The 14,525-nt window shown below is 36.4% G+C and overlaps 1 protein-coding gene across 1 annotated transcript in view; it reads left to right on the top strand.

Moving 5' to 3' along the window:
* The window catches only part of C2CD5 (C2 calcium dependent domain containing 5), a 100,515-nt gene that overhangs the window by 5,647 nt on the left and 80,343 nt on the right, over window positions 1-14,525 (top strand). Inside the window, 1 exon segment of the mRNA XM_043563595.1 lies at window positions 9,015-9,101. Within this exon segment, the coding sequence (XP_043419530.1) occupies window positions 9,015-9,101 (87 nt within the window).

The following is a 14,525-nucleotide window of genomic DNA, read 5'->3' as shown; positions in this document are numbered from 1 at the left end:
GGATACAGTCACTAAACATTACTCTTGAATTAGATGAAGAAAAGATTGTAAAAAATCTAGGATTCTGTGTTCATATATTTTTACAAGCAATTTTAAGTTCTACCATCATAAAAAAAACCTAAACTGGAAATGACAGATGGTACATTATGGGTGTGGCTTATGCAAAAAAGATGATGCAGAACTCTTAACAGTGGACCCTTACTCAAATAAGAGGCCTTAGCCTTACATTCAAAGATAGAGGAATGAATATTTATTTGTATGTTTTATCTTAAAATGTTTACAGTTTGTATCATTTTTAATGATTCCTTGATTTAACTGTATTATTTGATTTAACTGATCAAATACAGGTCTGGATTGCATTGGTTGAGGGAATTTCTACTACATATGATGTGAGAAATTTAGGAAGCTAGTGAAGACCAAGTAGTATTTAAAGATGTTTATTCTTGCAGGAATTTCCAGGATAAATGAGGTAGAAGTTCTGTATAAAAGAAGTATTAATGGAAGTTTATGCTGGTATTAATGTGCATGTTACAAACTGTTCAGCAAGGTATATTGTAATTTTGTGTTTACCCAGGAGCCTGTGAGTGAACAGAGAGAGGAAAAGAAATTAATGTTTAATGACATACCAGACATTTTGCTAGGTCTCTACATGCTTTTTTTTCATGTACTACAACAACCCCCCTTTCAGAAGAGGAAACAGCCTTAAATAACAGGTTAAATAACTTTCTCAAGGTAATTTAGCTAATGAGTGGGGAAAGAGAATGCTTTTACTTTACTAGGGAATCTCATTAAAATCCCTGAGGTTCTTTAATAAAGTTGTAAGGCATTCATTTAATTGCTGGATAATAAAATCTCCTTCGAATTAAATAAGACCAAATGAACTATGATTCTTTAGTAGAAGGGGAATCATCACAATTTGGCAAAAATACACACTTTAGCCTTTTCCTTTTTCTAAAATGTTTGTTTAATGCAGTTTGGAGCTATCAGATCTTTACTGTATCTAGAATGGGCAGTTGACCAAAAAAAACAATGAAAGGCACAATATAACAGTACAGTATAGTGGGACAAACCTGAAGGGGGCTCTGAATTCATAACGTAAAGAATGATATGGTAGTTTTGGCAGTTGAATCCAAACCGTTAAGTACATTTGGCTTTTGAAAGGTTTTGAATAGTTTTATAATCCTAACCACATTTTACTTCAAATTAAGCAGTTACTGGGTAATTTAAGCAATAAGTATTTCCTTGATATTTTGAATATTAAAATGTAATGAAATTTGTAACTGAACAGTAATTTCTGTTCTTCTCAGGGTTCCCCATCCCCATTAAGTTTCATTCTTTACTGTTTGTGATTTAAAATAAGTTATTAAAGTAATACATGAATAGCTCCCGTTACAAAAGATTGAAATAATTCAGAAGTAAAACTTGAACACCCCTTCCTTTGTACTTACTATGCTGTACGCTGTACTGTATTTCCTACCATGTCAGTCCTCTCTTCAGAGATGATTGCTGTCAATTCTTTGGCATGTGTTTGTTTACTCCCCCTCCTTCCTTTCAAAAAAAAAGTTTTATCATATTTTAAAAAATGACTGTAATAATGCTTTATATATTTTATAACTTGTTGTTTTTCAGTTATTGTGTCATTGACGTTTCCACATGACAGTGCATAAAATCAATTCCATTCTTTAATGGGGATACATGTGATTTACTCAATTTTCCTATTGAATGACTAGATTTTTTAGTTTTTTTTGTTTTTTTTTTTTTTTTAGGAAGGAGACTCATGTGAAAATGTTTCTTTAGGATAAATTCCTGGAAGTGGATCCAGAATTTTATAATTTTAATCAAAATAAATATGATTTGAATATAATATGATTTGAATATATTTGAAAATATAGTATGATTTGAATTTTTATGTTTTTGAATTTTAAAATAATACATTTTACAAATAGGAAGTGTATGTGCATGGTTCAGAATCAGAAGGTACAAAATGAGTCAACCTCTCATACTGTGTTTCTTTTAACCAACCTGTTCTGTTTTTTCTAGGGTCCGTTGTTACCATTTGTTGTACATTCTCAAATAACCTGTGCAGTATGTAGGCATATATTACATGACTTATAACATTTTGGCATTTTTTCCCCCCAAAGAATGCTATACATGCTGTTCCATTGAAGAAAGATCTATTTTGGTGATTGTTCTGTACCAGTGCAGAGAACTGCTTCATTCTTCTAATTAGCATTTGGACTGTGTGTCTTTACCATACTTCATTTAACCAGTTCCAAATTGGTGGATATCTAGGTTATTTCCAGTCTTAGGCTACCATGATGCTGCCTGTATATGTCATTGTGCACTTCTATATAAAGTTAAAGGGTATAGGCATTTAACATTTTGATAAATTGTCAAACTACAGTCCTTAGAGATTGTTTTAATTTATATTCCCACCAACAAAGTATTAGAACACCTCATCAACACTGTTTTCAAATTTTTTGCCAATGTGATAAGTAAAAATGTCGGTTTAGTTTGCATTTCTTAAAAAAATTTTTTTTAATGTTTTATTTATTTTTAAGACAGAGAGAGACAGAGCATGAGTGGGGATGGGACAGAGAGAGAGGGAGACACAGAATCTGAAGCAGGCTCCAGGCTCTGAGCTGTCAGCACAGAGCCCGATGCGGGGCTCGAACTCATGAACTGTGAGGTCATGACCTGAGCCAAAGTCAGACTCTTAACCGACTGAGCCACCTGGGTGCCCCTAGTTTGCATTTCTTATAGTATGAATGTGGTTGATCATCTTTTGATGTATGGTTGACCCTTGAACCGGGTGGGGCCTCTTAGGGGCAGTTGACATCCCTCTCCCAACCCAGCACAGTTGAAAATCCACATGTAACTTTTGACTCCCCCCAAAATGAACTACAAATGGCCTGCTGTTGACTGGAAGGCTTACTGATAACATAAAGTTGGTTCACAGATTTTGTATGTGAAATGTATTATACACAATATTCTTACACTAAGATAAGCTAGAGAAAAGAAAGTGTTACTGAGAAAATCATTGGGGCATCTGGATGGATCAGTGGGTTAAGCAGTGGACTTGGGTCGGCTCTTGATTTTGGCTGAAGACATCTCACCATCCGTGAGACCAAGCCTCACGTCAGGTTCCTTGCCGACAGTGTAGAGCCTGCTTGGGGATTCTCTCTCTCCCTCTCTGCCCCTCTCCCATGTGTGTGCTCTCTTTCCCTCTCTTTCTGTCTCTCAGAATAAATAAAAAAATCATAAGGCAGAGAAAATATATTTATAGTACTGTTCTGTGTTATAGATACTGTAAGTTTACACTGTATGTTTACAAGGTGAATCATCTATAACTACATCAATATTGTCTTAAATGATACAAAACACAGTAGATGTTCCACATATTACTAACACTAGACATCAAAAATGGAAAGATACTGTGAAAAAGAAATTCTTCTTCATTTAGAAGTATAATGATTTATACATTGGTAACAAAGAAGCAGCAGTATGATTGCTTTATGGTAGCCTAGTGTAATTGATAGGATTGCTTCACAGGAGCCTTGCTAACAAATGAATTCCATTATATAACAAATGAATTGTTATAAAAATGAATTGTTATAAAAAAAATTTTATTGAAAAATTTTTATGATACACAGTATTGCAGTTTTAGAAATGTAATAATGCTGTATTAGAAATGTAGCTAAAAAAAAAAAAACCCGTGATGATAGGCTGATACACAGTTTTTCCAATAATGAGAGAGGCACAGTGTGGTATATAATTCTTTGAAAGCAAAGTTATAAAACAGTAAGAAAAATAATGCGATTAATTTTGTATTAACTATTGCTCACCTATATCTATATAAGTATAGGCTAACTGCTTCTATCCAAGTCTAGTACACAATGACTACTTAGGCATCTGATGATGGCACAGAAATGCCTTATACGGTTCTTACTGTATAGTTATTAGATTTTCACATGAAGACACTCACACAACAGATACGCTTATTAATTGTACAGCATGATTATTAAGTGGAAGTGGATTGTCAGGTCTTCATCCTCATTGCTTTCATGTTGAATATGTAGAGGTAGAGGAAGAGGAGGGGATGGTCTTGCTCTCAGGTGGCAGAAATGGAACAGGTGGAAGAGCTGGAAGGGGAGACAGGAAAGGGAGGCACATGGTAATTTGCAGTTTCTAACATTTTTGCTTTTTCATTTTTCGAAAAGTATTTCCGTATAGTACCACTGTTTGTGTTAGTTTCGGTGCTAGTATCCTAGAAAGGTCTATGTTGTAAGAGAAGTCAATAGCAGTCTTGAATAATCAGATCCCTTCTGCCAGGTTGTTTAATATCAATTTATTTTCTGGCACTGCTTCTTTTACATCTTTTTTCTCATCTGGCACTGGTTTGGAAGCCCTCATCTCCATCAAGTTGTCTTCTGTTAATTCTTCTGGTGTGGTGTTCATTAGCTTTTAAATTTCTCTAAGATCCATACCTTGAAACTCTTCACCCTTCACCCTTTTTGCTATATCCACAATCTTTTTATTATTACTTTAAAAAATTTTTAATGTTTATTTTTGACAGAGAGAGCGCGCATGCGCTAGAGCATGAGTGGGGGAGGAGCAGAGAGAGAGGGAGACACAGAATCTGAAGCAGGCTCCAGGCTCTGAGCTGTCAGCACAGAGCCCGATACTGGGCTCGAACTCACGGACTGCGTGATCATGACGTGAGCCGAACCAAACACTCAACTGACTGAGCCACCCAGGAGCCCCACTATATCCACAGTCTTTTCCATGATTCCCCCCTTTTAAAAAAAGTCTTTTTTTTCAAGTAGTCTCCATGCCCATTGTGGGGCTTGAACTCAAAACCTTAAGATCAAGAGTCACATGTTCTACCAACTAAGCTAGCCAGGCTCCCCTCCATGATTCCCTTGATTGGCTCTGTTGTAAGTCCTGTGAAGTCATGTACAACATCTGGACACATTTTTTTACAGCAGGAGTTTATTGTTTCAGGCTTGATGGTTTTCATGGCTCTTTCTATAATAATGATGGCATTTCAGTGGTATAATCCTTCCGGACTTTTCATGATGTTCTCATGGAATTCTCTTCCATAGTGTTGACAATCCTTTCCAAAGAACACCATGTGTGATGAGCTTTAAAGGTCCTTATGACCCCCCCTGATCTAGAGGCTGATTATAGAAATGTTGTATTTGGGGGCAAGTAAATCACTTTGATGCCCTTGGTGTTGAACTCATGGGGTTCTGGGTGACCAGAGACATTGTCCAATATCAAAAGAACTTTAAAAGACAGTCCCTTAGTAGCAAGGTATTTCCTGACTTCAGGCATCAATAGAATCAATCCAGAAAAAGGATTCTTGTTGTCCAGACCTTGTTGTATAACCAAAAGACTGGCAGCTGGTGTCTGTCTTTTCCTTTCAAGGCTTGGGGATTAGCAGCTTTATAGATAAGGGCAGTCCTGATCATAAACTTGACTGCATTTGCACAAAAGAGTAGAGTTAGCCTATCCCTTCCTGCCTCAAACCCCAGAGCTTGCTTCTCTCCCTTACTAATAAATACCCTTTTTGGGATTTTTTTCCCCTACGAGAATAAGGCGCTTGTGTCTGCATCAAAAACCTGTTCAGGCAGGTTTCTTTTCAGTGCTTTTTTCAGTGGCATCTGGGAACTTGTCTGCTGTGTTTTGGTCGGTGGCAGCTATTTCTCCTGTTATCTTGACGTGTTGTAAGCCAGTCCTCTTTCTAAAATCATGATGCTATCCTTTGCTGGCATTAAATTATCCTGCTTTAGATCTTTCATCTTCCTTTTGCTTTAGGTTGTCATATAATGACTTCACTTTTTTCTTGAATCATATTAGAGTGTAGTGTATCCTACACCCATGTAAAAGCTGCATTTTCAATATGAAATAAAAAGGTATTTTTCAAAAAGTGCAAGGTTTTTGCACCTGTTGGCATAGCTGCAGCGGTGTCTTCACGAATTTTCTCTATTTACAGTGGTCCTTATGCTGGATTCGTTTATCTTGAAGCAGCAGGCAACTGTAGCTGTAAAACTCGATCTGTAGTACATATCAAGCAATTCAGCTTTTTCTTGTTAATGTCATGACTTTTCTTTGATTCTTGGAAGCACTTCAAGCAACCTAGTGGCACTTTGTATGGGTCCCATGATGTTATTCAAGGATTACAGTATTACACTAAACACAATGAAAAATACTCAAGAACTGCAAGAGGTTACTTGGTGCTGCAGTATGCAATTTACTGGAGAGATGAACTGCTCACATGGAGATAGGTAGCATGGTACAGTGTTTTAAATGGATACTCAAAACACTTGGGCTCATGGCAGTGGCAATAGGAAGTGATAGGAAATTATTCTAGTACCACAGTGTGTGCTATAATTCATTTTATGCAGTTATGATTTAACACTGCATCTTTACATTTCTCTCAACTGCAAATGGCATTGTGTATGCTCTTATGTCTTTTTTTTTTTTTGCATGTTTTGATCAGTTTTAACTTTTTATAGTGTGTATTTTATGGTAGTAAGTGATAAAATAGACTAGTATTTACATATATCTTATGCATTCCTGACATAACTGTTTCTTAGTTTATTTGCTATTTCTAGGGGGTTTTTTGCTATTCATTTTGTTTATGAGTTTTTTTCAATTTGTCACAAATCTCCAAAAAGTTCTCAAGTATATTTGCTGAAAAAATCTGCCTATAAAGTGGATATGTGCTGTTCAAACCCATGTTGTTCAAGGGTTAACTGTACTTTAAAAACATCTATATTAAATAGATAAATAAAAACCATCTGTATTTCTGTTTCTTTGAATTATCTGTTCATGTTCTTTGCCCATTTTTTTGTTGGGTTGTTGATCTTTTTCATACTGCTTTATAAGAGCTCATTAAAAATTGAGGAAAGTAGCTGTTTGGTACATATTTAGCAAATACTTTGTCTCAGTGTTTTGTTTATCTTTGACTTTCTTTATGTAAAAAAGATTTTGTTTTTAAGTAATCTCTACACCCAATGAGGGGTTGAACTCACAGCCCTGCGATCAAGAGTTGCTTCTCCCCATCGCTTCTCGGCCTTTTGGTTAAGATCAAAAGTATAGTTAAGAGTCATATGCTCCACTGACTGACCCATCCAGGCACCCCTATTTTTGACTTTCTTACATTTTTTTAAAAAATTTTTTCTAATGTTTATTTATTTTAGAGAGACACACACACAGAGTGCAAGTGGGGGAGGGGCAGAGAGAGAGAGGGAGACACAGAAACTGAAGCCGGCTCCAGGCTCTGAGCTGTCAGCACAGAGCCCAACTCGGATCTTGAACTCAGGAGCCTTGAGGTCATGACCCAAGCTGAAGTTGGATGCTTAACTGACTGAGCTACCCAGGCGCCCCTTTTATATACTTTGCCATGCAAAAACTTCTTATTTTTACTGAATTTCTTAAACCTTTTCTAACCTCTAACTATGCTGTCTAAGTACATATTTAGTACTTGGTATTGTGCCTAATAATTCAAATTAAATGATAAAACACCTAGAAAAAAATATACAGGAGATAATTTTTTTTTTTTTGCTTTTAGAAAATTTCCTGAACTGATAGAACAACAAAAGCAAATATTATAAAACCAATGGAGATTTCTTGCAAAAAAGAAAGGAGGTTTCATAGATTATTTGCTTGAACTAGCATTTACTAAGAATCTACAGTATGCAAAACTGTGTCCTGGGTATTGTCTTAAAGGGGATAAGCTTTAGTGAACTTAGAGGTTAGGAAAGATAATGGTAAAAACTAATAGAATTAGAGCAGAGATCAAATTTAGGAAAGGCAAGACCATCTAGGAAATAGTAGTTCCCTAGCTGTTTTGCTTTTAAGCTTCTGGACGACTTCTCGGGTTCAGTCAGATTTCATAATCTCCATTCTTTGTCTGAAGCAAGCCCCAGGGATTTAGTTTGCTTTTTGCATTCTTCATTCCTTTTTTATTTTGGATCTTTGTGATTTAAAGTTTATTTATTTTGAGAGAGAGAGAGCATGCTTGAGTGTGGGAAGGGCAGATAGAGAAGGGGAGAGAGAATCCCAGGTGGGCTTTATGATGCAGGGCTCAATCTCATCATGAACTGTGAGATCATGACCTGAGCTGAAATCGAGTCAGACGTTTAACTGACTGAGCCACCGAGGTGCCCCTTGGATCTTTGTGATGTAGTGTATGCCAAGACTGGCTGTGAAATAAGATAGTCTCCCCATCCAATCCCTTACATTGTTCCTGAAGATAAAACCCTTAATGATAATGGTTTGCTGCTGATCATTATGTGTGCACACTTATAAGGGCTTAAAAAAATAACAAAACGGGGAAGTTGGAAAATACAAGGCATATACATATATATGTTTTAAGTTTGTTTATTTTGAGAGAGGGTGTGTGTGAGTGAGCAGGGGAGGAGCAGAGAGAGGAGAAAGAGAATCCCAAGCAGGCTCTGCACTTTAAACATGGAGGCTGATGCAGGGCTCGAACCCACAAATTGTGAAATCATGAGCTGAGCTGAAATCAAGAGTTGGACGCTCAACTGACTGAGCCACCCAGACCCTCACAAGGCTATTTCTAAGTTCTCACAATAATGTGCTATAGTTCTGGATTCTCATGCTGAGATGGTGAGAGGATGGTCAGTTGGCTTTTTTACCTTCTGATTTTATTCTTGCTGGTCCTCTGCCATTAAGACTCCTCTTTTGTCTGAACTTTTATTCCTGAAGGCTATATTGACTCCTTCCTTCATATTGACAAAATGGTCTGGTTTTAATTTCTGTGTAGAGCTAGTCGAAGAGTGAGTAATTTCTTATTTCAGGTATAGCCTATGAACTTACTGGACCTATCTGTGCTTTCTTCTCTTTTATTTCAGGGGATAGTTGCTTTTTTTCCTCCTTCATGGTTCATTCCCCCCCCCCCCCCCCCATTGCTTGCCTGATGTTAAAATTTACTTTTATTCACATTTTTTGATATTTATATTTGATCATTTATTTGTTTTTAGGTAAAATTTGGTAATACCACCTTTAAAACAGATGTGTATCTCAAGTCCCTCAACCCTCAGTGGAACTCAGAATGGTTTAAATTTGAGGTAAGTTTTAATTATTTTATTTTTATTTTTTTTTAAGTTTATTTATTTTGAGAGAGAGTGCGCTTATGTGTGTGCGGAGAAGTGGCAGAGATGGGGGAAGGAGAAAGAGAAGCCCAAGTGGGCTTTGCTGACAGTGCAGAGCCCAATGTGGGGCTTGATTCCACTAACTGGGAAATCGTGACCTGAGCTGAAATACAGTCTGATGCTTAACTGACTGAAGCTCCTTGAGGTAAGTTTTTAAATGTCAGCATTTTTGAGTATATTTTTTTTGGAGGTGAGAGGTGACCCTTTTCCCTTAGGAATGTAGGAGTACTTTTTATTTCAGGTATAGTAGTTTTCCTACACCATAAAATTTTTTTTTTTTTTTTTGCTAAGAATATTGCGTTTTTAAAAAATAATGTTAAGAAAATATAGTGTATGAATATAAAAACATTTAAAAAATAGAATCCCTCAGAAGTATTATATTATTGTTACTGTAATTTTAACAGTTACCAAAAATCACTTAAGAACAGTATACAGGGGCACCTGGGTGGCTCAGTCGGCTGAGCGTCCGGCCTTGGCTCAGGTCATGATCTCACCGTTTGTGAGTTCAAGCCCCACGTCAGGCTCTGTGCTGACAGCATAGAGCCTGGAGCCTGCTTCTGATTCTGTGTCTCCCTCTCTCTCTCTGCTCCTACCCCGCTCATGCTCTGTCTTTCTCTCTCTCAAAAATAAATAAACATTAAAAAATTAAAAAAAAAAAAAAGAATGAACATTAAAAAAAAATTAAAAAAAAAGAACAGTATACAGATTAAATTTTTTAAAGTTGTAATAAAAAGTATATATAAAAAATGTTGCCATTTTAACCATTATTAAGTATCATTTAATAGCATTAATTACCTTCACAGTGTTGTCTAAACATCACTATTATAAAACTTTTCATCACTCCAAACAGAAATTACTCATTCAGGGGCACCTGGGTGGCTCAGTCAGTTAAGCATCTGACTTGGCCTTAGGTCATGATCTCACGGATTGGCTCTGTGCTGACAGCTCAGAGCCTGGAGCCAGCTTCCGATTCTGTGTCTCCCTCTCTCTCTGTTCCTCCCTGGCTCATCTGTCTCTCTCTGTCTCAAAAATAAATAAATGTTAAAAATTAAAAAAAAAAAAATTCATTCAGCAATAACCCCCATTCCCTCTTCTCCTAGACTTTGATAACATCTAACCTACTTTCTGTCTCTTCGAATTTGCCTATATTAAAGTGGAATCATACAATATTTGTCTGTGTCTGGCTTTTACTTAGCATAATGTTTTCAAGGTCTATCCATGTTGTGTCATGTATTAGAATTTCTTTATGTTTTATGGCTGAATAATATTCCTCTGTGCATGTGTATGTCACTGTTTATCCATTTATCTGTTGATGGATACTCAGATTGTTTTCATTTTTTGGCTACTGTGGATAATACTGCAGTAAACATTAGTGTACAAGTGTCTGTTTGAGTCCCTGTTTTCAGTTCTTCTGGTTATATGCCCAGAAGTGGAATTGCTGAGTCATATGATAAAGTATATATTTAGCTTTTTGAGGAATTGCCAGACTTTTCCCTAGTGGCTGCACCATTTTACATTCCCAACAGCATGAATGAGAGTTCCAGGTTTTCCACAACTTTGTCAAGCTTTGTTATTTTTTTTTTTTTAATTTAAAAGACCAACTATTTATTTATTTATTTATTTATTTATTTATTTATTTATTTAAATGTTTATGTATTTTGAAAGAGAGAGAGAGTGAGTATGAGCAGGAGAAGGGCAGAGAGACAGGGAGAGAGAGAATCCCAAGCAGGTTCTGTGCTGTTAGCACAGAGCTTGATGCAGGCTCAATCCCGTGAATTGTGAGATCATGACCTGAGCTGAAATTAAGAATTGGATACTTAATTGACTTAAAAGGTGCCCCTGTTTTTTTCTGTTACTATTTTTTTCTTAACATTTATTTATTTTTGAGAGACAGAGATAGAGCACAAGTCGGGGAGGGGCAGCGAGAGGGACACATAGAATCCGAAGCAGGCTCCAGGCTCCGAGCTGTCAGCACAGAGCCTGATGCAGGGCTCGAACTCACAAACTGTGAGATCATGACCTGAGCTGAAGTCGGAGGCTTAACTGACTGAGCCACCCAGGCGCCCCCCCCGCCCTTTTTTTTAATCATAGCCATCCTAGTAGGTGTGAAGTGACATTTGCAGTGTAATTTTCATATCCATTTTCCTCATGAATGAGGTGATATGATTTCTTAGGATTAAGGACCATTTGAGTTTCTTGTACTTGGAACTACCACCTCATGTTTTAACTCCCCAGAGAAGATATTTAGAGATGACATTAAGGAGGTAGACTTCACAGGAGTTGGTGACTAGCTTAATATGAAAAATGTAGATGTGATGTTGTAGGTCATTGGTTTTGACTTGCATTTTGAAATGACTAGTAATGGTGAGTCTCTCTTCATGTGTTTATTGGCTATTTGTGTGTCTTCTCTGGAAAACTGTTCAAGTTCCTTGCTCAACTAAAAAAAAATTTGTGGGGGGGCGCCTGAGTGGCTCAGTTGGCTAAAGCATCCAACTTTGGCGCAGGTCATGATCTTTCCGTTCATGAATTTGAGCCCCGTAATGGGCTCTGTGCTGACAGCTCAGGGCCTGGAGCCTGCTTCAGATACTGAGTCTCCCTCTCTCTCTGCCCCTGCCCTATTTACACTCTCTCTCAAAAATAAATAAATATTAAAAAAATTTTTAAGCCCCCTGATGCGAGGCTTGAACTCACGAACTGTGAAATCATGACTTGAAAAAAAGTTGGATGCTTAACCCACTGGGCCACGAAGGTGCCTACTCCTTTACTCATTTTTAAGTTGGATGGTTTATCTTTTTGTCGTTAACTTGCAAAAGTTCTTTTTCTTTTTATTTTTTTAATTAAAAAAAATTTTTTTTAATGTTTATTTATTTCTGAGACAGAGACAGAGCTTGAGTGGGGGAGGGGTAGAGAGAAAGGGAGACACAGAATCTGAAGCAGGCTCAAGGCTGTGAGCTGTCAGGACAGAGCCCAACGTGGGGCTTGAACCCACAAACTGTGAGATCATGACCTGAGCTGAAGTTGGTCGCTCAACCAACTGAGCCACCCAGGTGCCCCGTAAAAGTTTTTTATATTCTGAATATTAAACTCTTATCAGATCTAGGATTTGCAATTATTTTCCTGCATTCAGTAGGTTGTCTTTTCATTTTTTTTGGTAGTTTCCTTTGCACAAATGTTTTTAATTTTGCAGTACAATTTATCTTTTTCTTTTGTTGCTCACACTTTCGGTCTCAAATCAGAGTCTGTTGCCAAATTTGGGGTTATGAAGATTTACTGCCATGTGTTTTCCTAAGATTTTATTATTTTATATATTATAATAATTTGTTATTATTTATCTGTTTTATCTGTTATTTTACCTGTTTTTTTTTTATGTTATCTGTTATTTTATCTGTTAGGTCATTGATTCATTTTGAGTTAAATTTTATAATAGTGTGAAGTGAGAGTTCAACTTCATTCTTTTGCATGTGGAAATCTAGTTGTTTCAGTACCATTTGTAGAAGAGACTGTTCTTTTCCCATAGAATGGTTTTGGTACCTTTGTCAAAAGTTAGTTGGACACAGGCATATGAGTTAATTTCTGGACTCTCAATTCTGTTCCATTGTTTTATATATCCTCGTGCTATTACCATACTTTTATGATTACTGTATCTTTGTAGTGAATTTTCAAATCAGAATGTGTGAATTCAACTTTGTTCTTTTGTACTGATTTTTTTTGTCATGGAGCATTTTGATTCCCTTTCTGTTTTCTTTCATATATATATGTATATACATGTACATGTATATATACACATACATACACATATACATATACATATATATACACACGTATATATACATATACATATATATACACATTTTTTCCCCTTGCTGTTTTAAAATTGACATTATGTATTTTGAAAATGCATCAGTTTGCACATGCATAAAATCTTTTTTGTCATTTTAAACTAAGTATTAAGGTAAAAATGTGGAATATAAGAATCAGAGAAAGTAGTTAGACAAACTTGATTACATGATTTCAGATGGAATTAGAATAACAGTGTTTTTCATCATCTTAGCAAAACATTCAAATGCTCATATAGCTTCATTTTGATGCCTTTTTCTTTTTTTCTTTCTTCCATAACCTTAGAAATGGTTAAAAAAAAAATAGTCTTGTTGGGGCATCTGGGTTCCTCAGGCTGTTGAACATCCAACTCTTGACTTTGGCTCAGGTCATGATTTTGTGGTTTGTGGTATCAGGCCCCATGTGGGGCTCAGTGCTGATGATGTGAAGTCTTCTTGGGATTCTCTTTCTCCCTCTCTGCCCCTTTTTTGTTTGTGTGCTCACTCTTTCTCTTTCTCTCAAAAATAAATAAACTTAAAAAAATATTTTTGGTGAATTACATTTTTTATTGGAATGGTAGGAAGAGGTGGGTATTATGTATTAGTAATTTTCATGATATGGAGCATTAATACATAAGAATATTTCATTTTATTGATGATGCAGTACTAGTAATTTTTAAAGCTGCAAAATACTCAAGTAGCTGAGATAACTTTGAAAAATAATATATTTGTATTTTTATGAAATAAGGGATTTTTATAATATTAATGAGATTTAGTAACTGAAGTTACTAGCCATTTCCCTTAAAATTTACCAAGTTTACTATTTTGGCTAGTACCTCTAGTAATAGTGTATATTGTGTGAAAAATGTTCCTTCATAAATTTTTTTTTTAAGTTTGTTTGCTTCTGAGAGAGAGAGAGAGAGAGAGAGAGCGCAGGGGAGGGGCAGAGAGAGAGGGGGAGAGAGATTCCCAAGCAGGCTCTGCACTCTCAGCACGGAGCCTGACGTGGGGCTCAAAATCACAAACTGCAAGATCATGACCTGAGTTGAAACCAAGAGTCGGAAGCTTAACCCACTAAGCCACCCAGGTGCCCCAAAAATGTCCTTTTTAAAAAATGTTTATTTATTTGTGTGTGTGAGAGAGACAGAGAGAGCTAGCCTGAGTTGGGGGAGGGACAGAGAGAGAGGGGAGAGAAAATTTCAAGCAGACTGTACTGCCAATGCAGAGCTCAGCATGGGCTCAAACTCACGAACTATGAGATCATGACCTGAGCTGAAGCTAAGAGACGCCTCACTGACTGAGCCACCCAGGTGCTCCTGAAAAATGTTCTTAAACTTTGTGTTTATAGTTAACGTTTGTTATATGCTTTTTAAACCTTTTTTGTCAGTTGTAATTGGCCTTAGTTTATATGTTCTGAACTCTTAAATAAATATCATGAACAAATGGATGTTTAGTTTTCTTTCATGTAAAAGAAATATTACTCCAGGCAGCGTAATGGTATTTGGAAGCTCCATGCAATCATTTG

The sequence above is a fragment of the Prionailurus bengalensis genome, chromosome B4 (genome assembly GCF_016509475.1).
Source record: "Prionailurus bengalensis isolate Pbe53 chromosome B4, Fcat_Pben_1.1_paternal_pri, whole genome shotgun sequence".
Lineage (NCBI taxonomy): Eukaryota > Metazoa > Chordata > Mammalia > Carnivora > Felidae > Prionailurus > Prionailurus bengalensis.
Note: the sequence above shows the minus strand (reverse complement) of the source record. Positions and strands in the feature narration are given on the sequence as shown.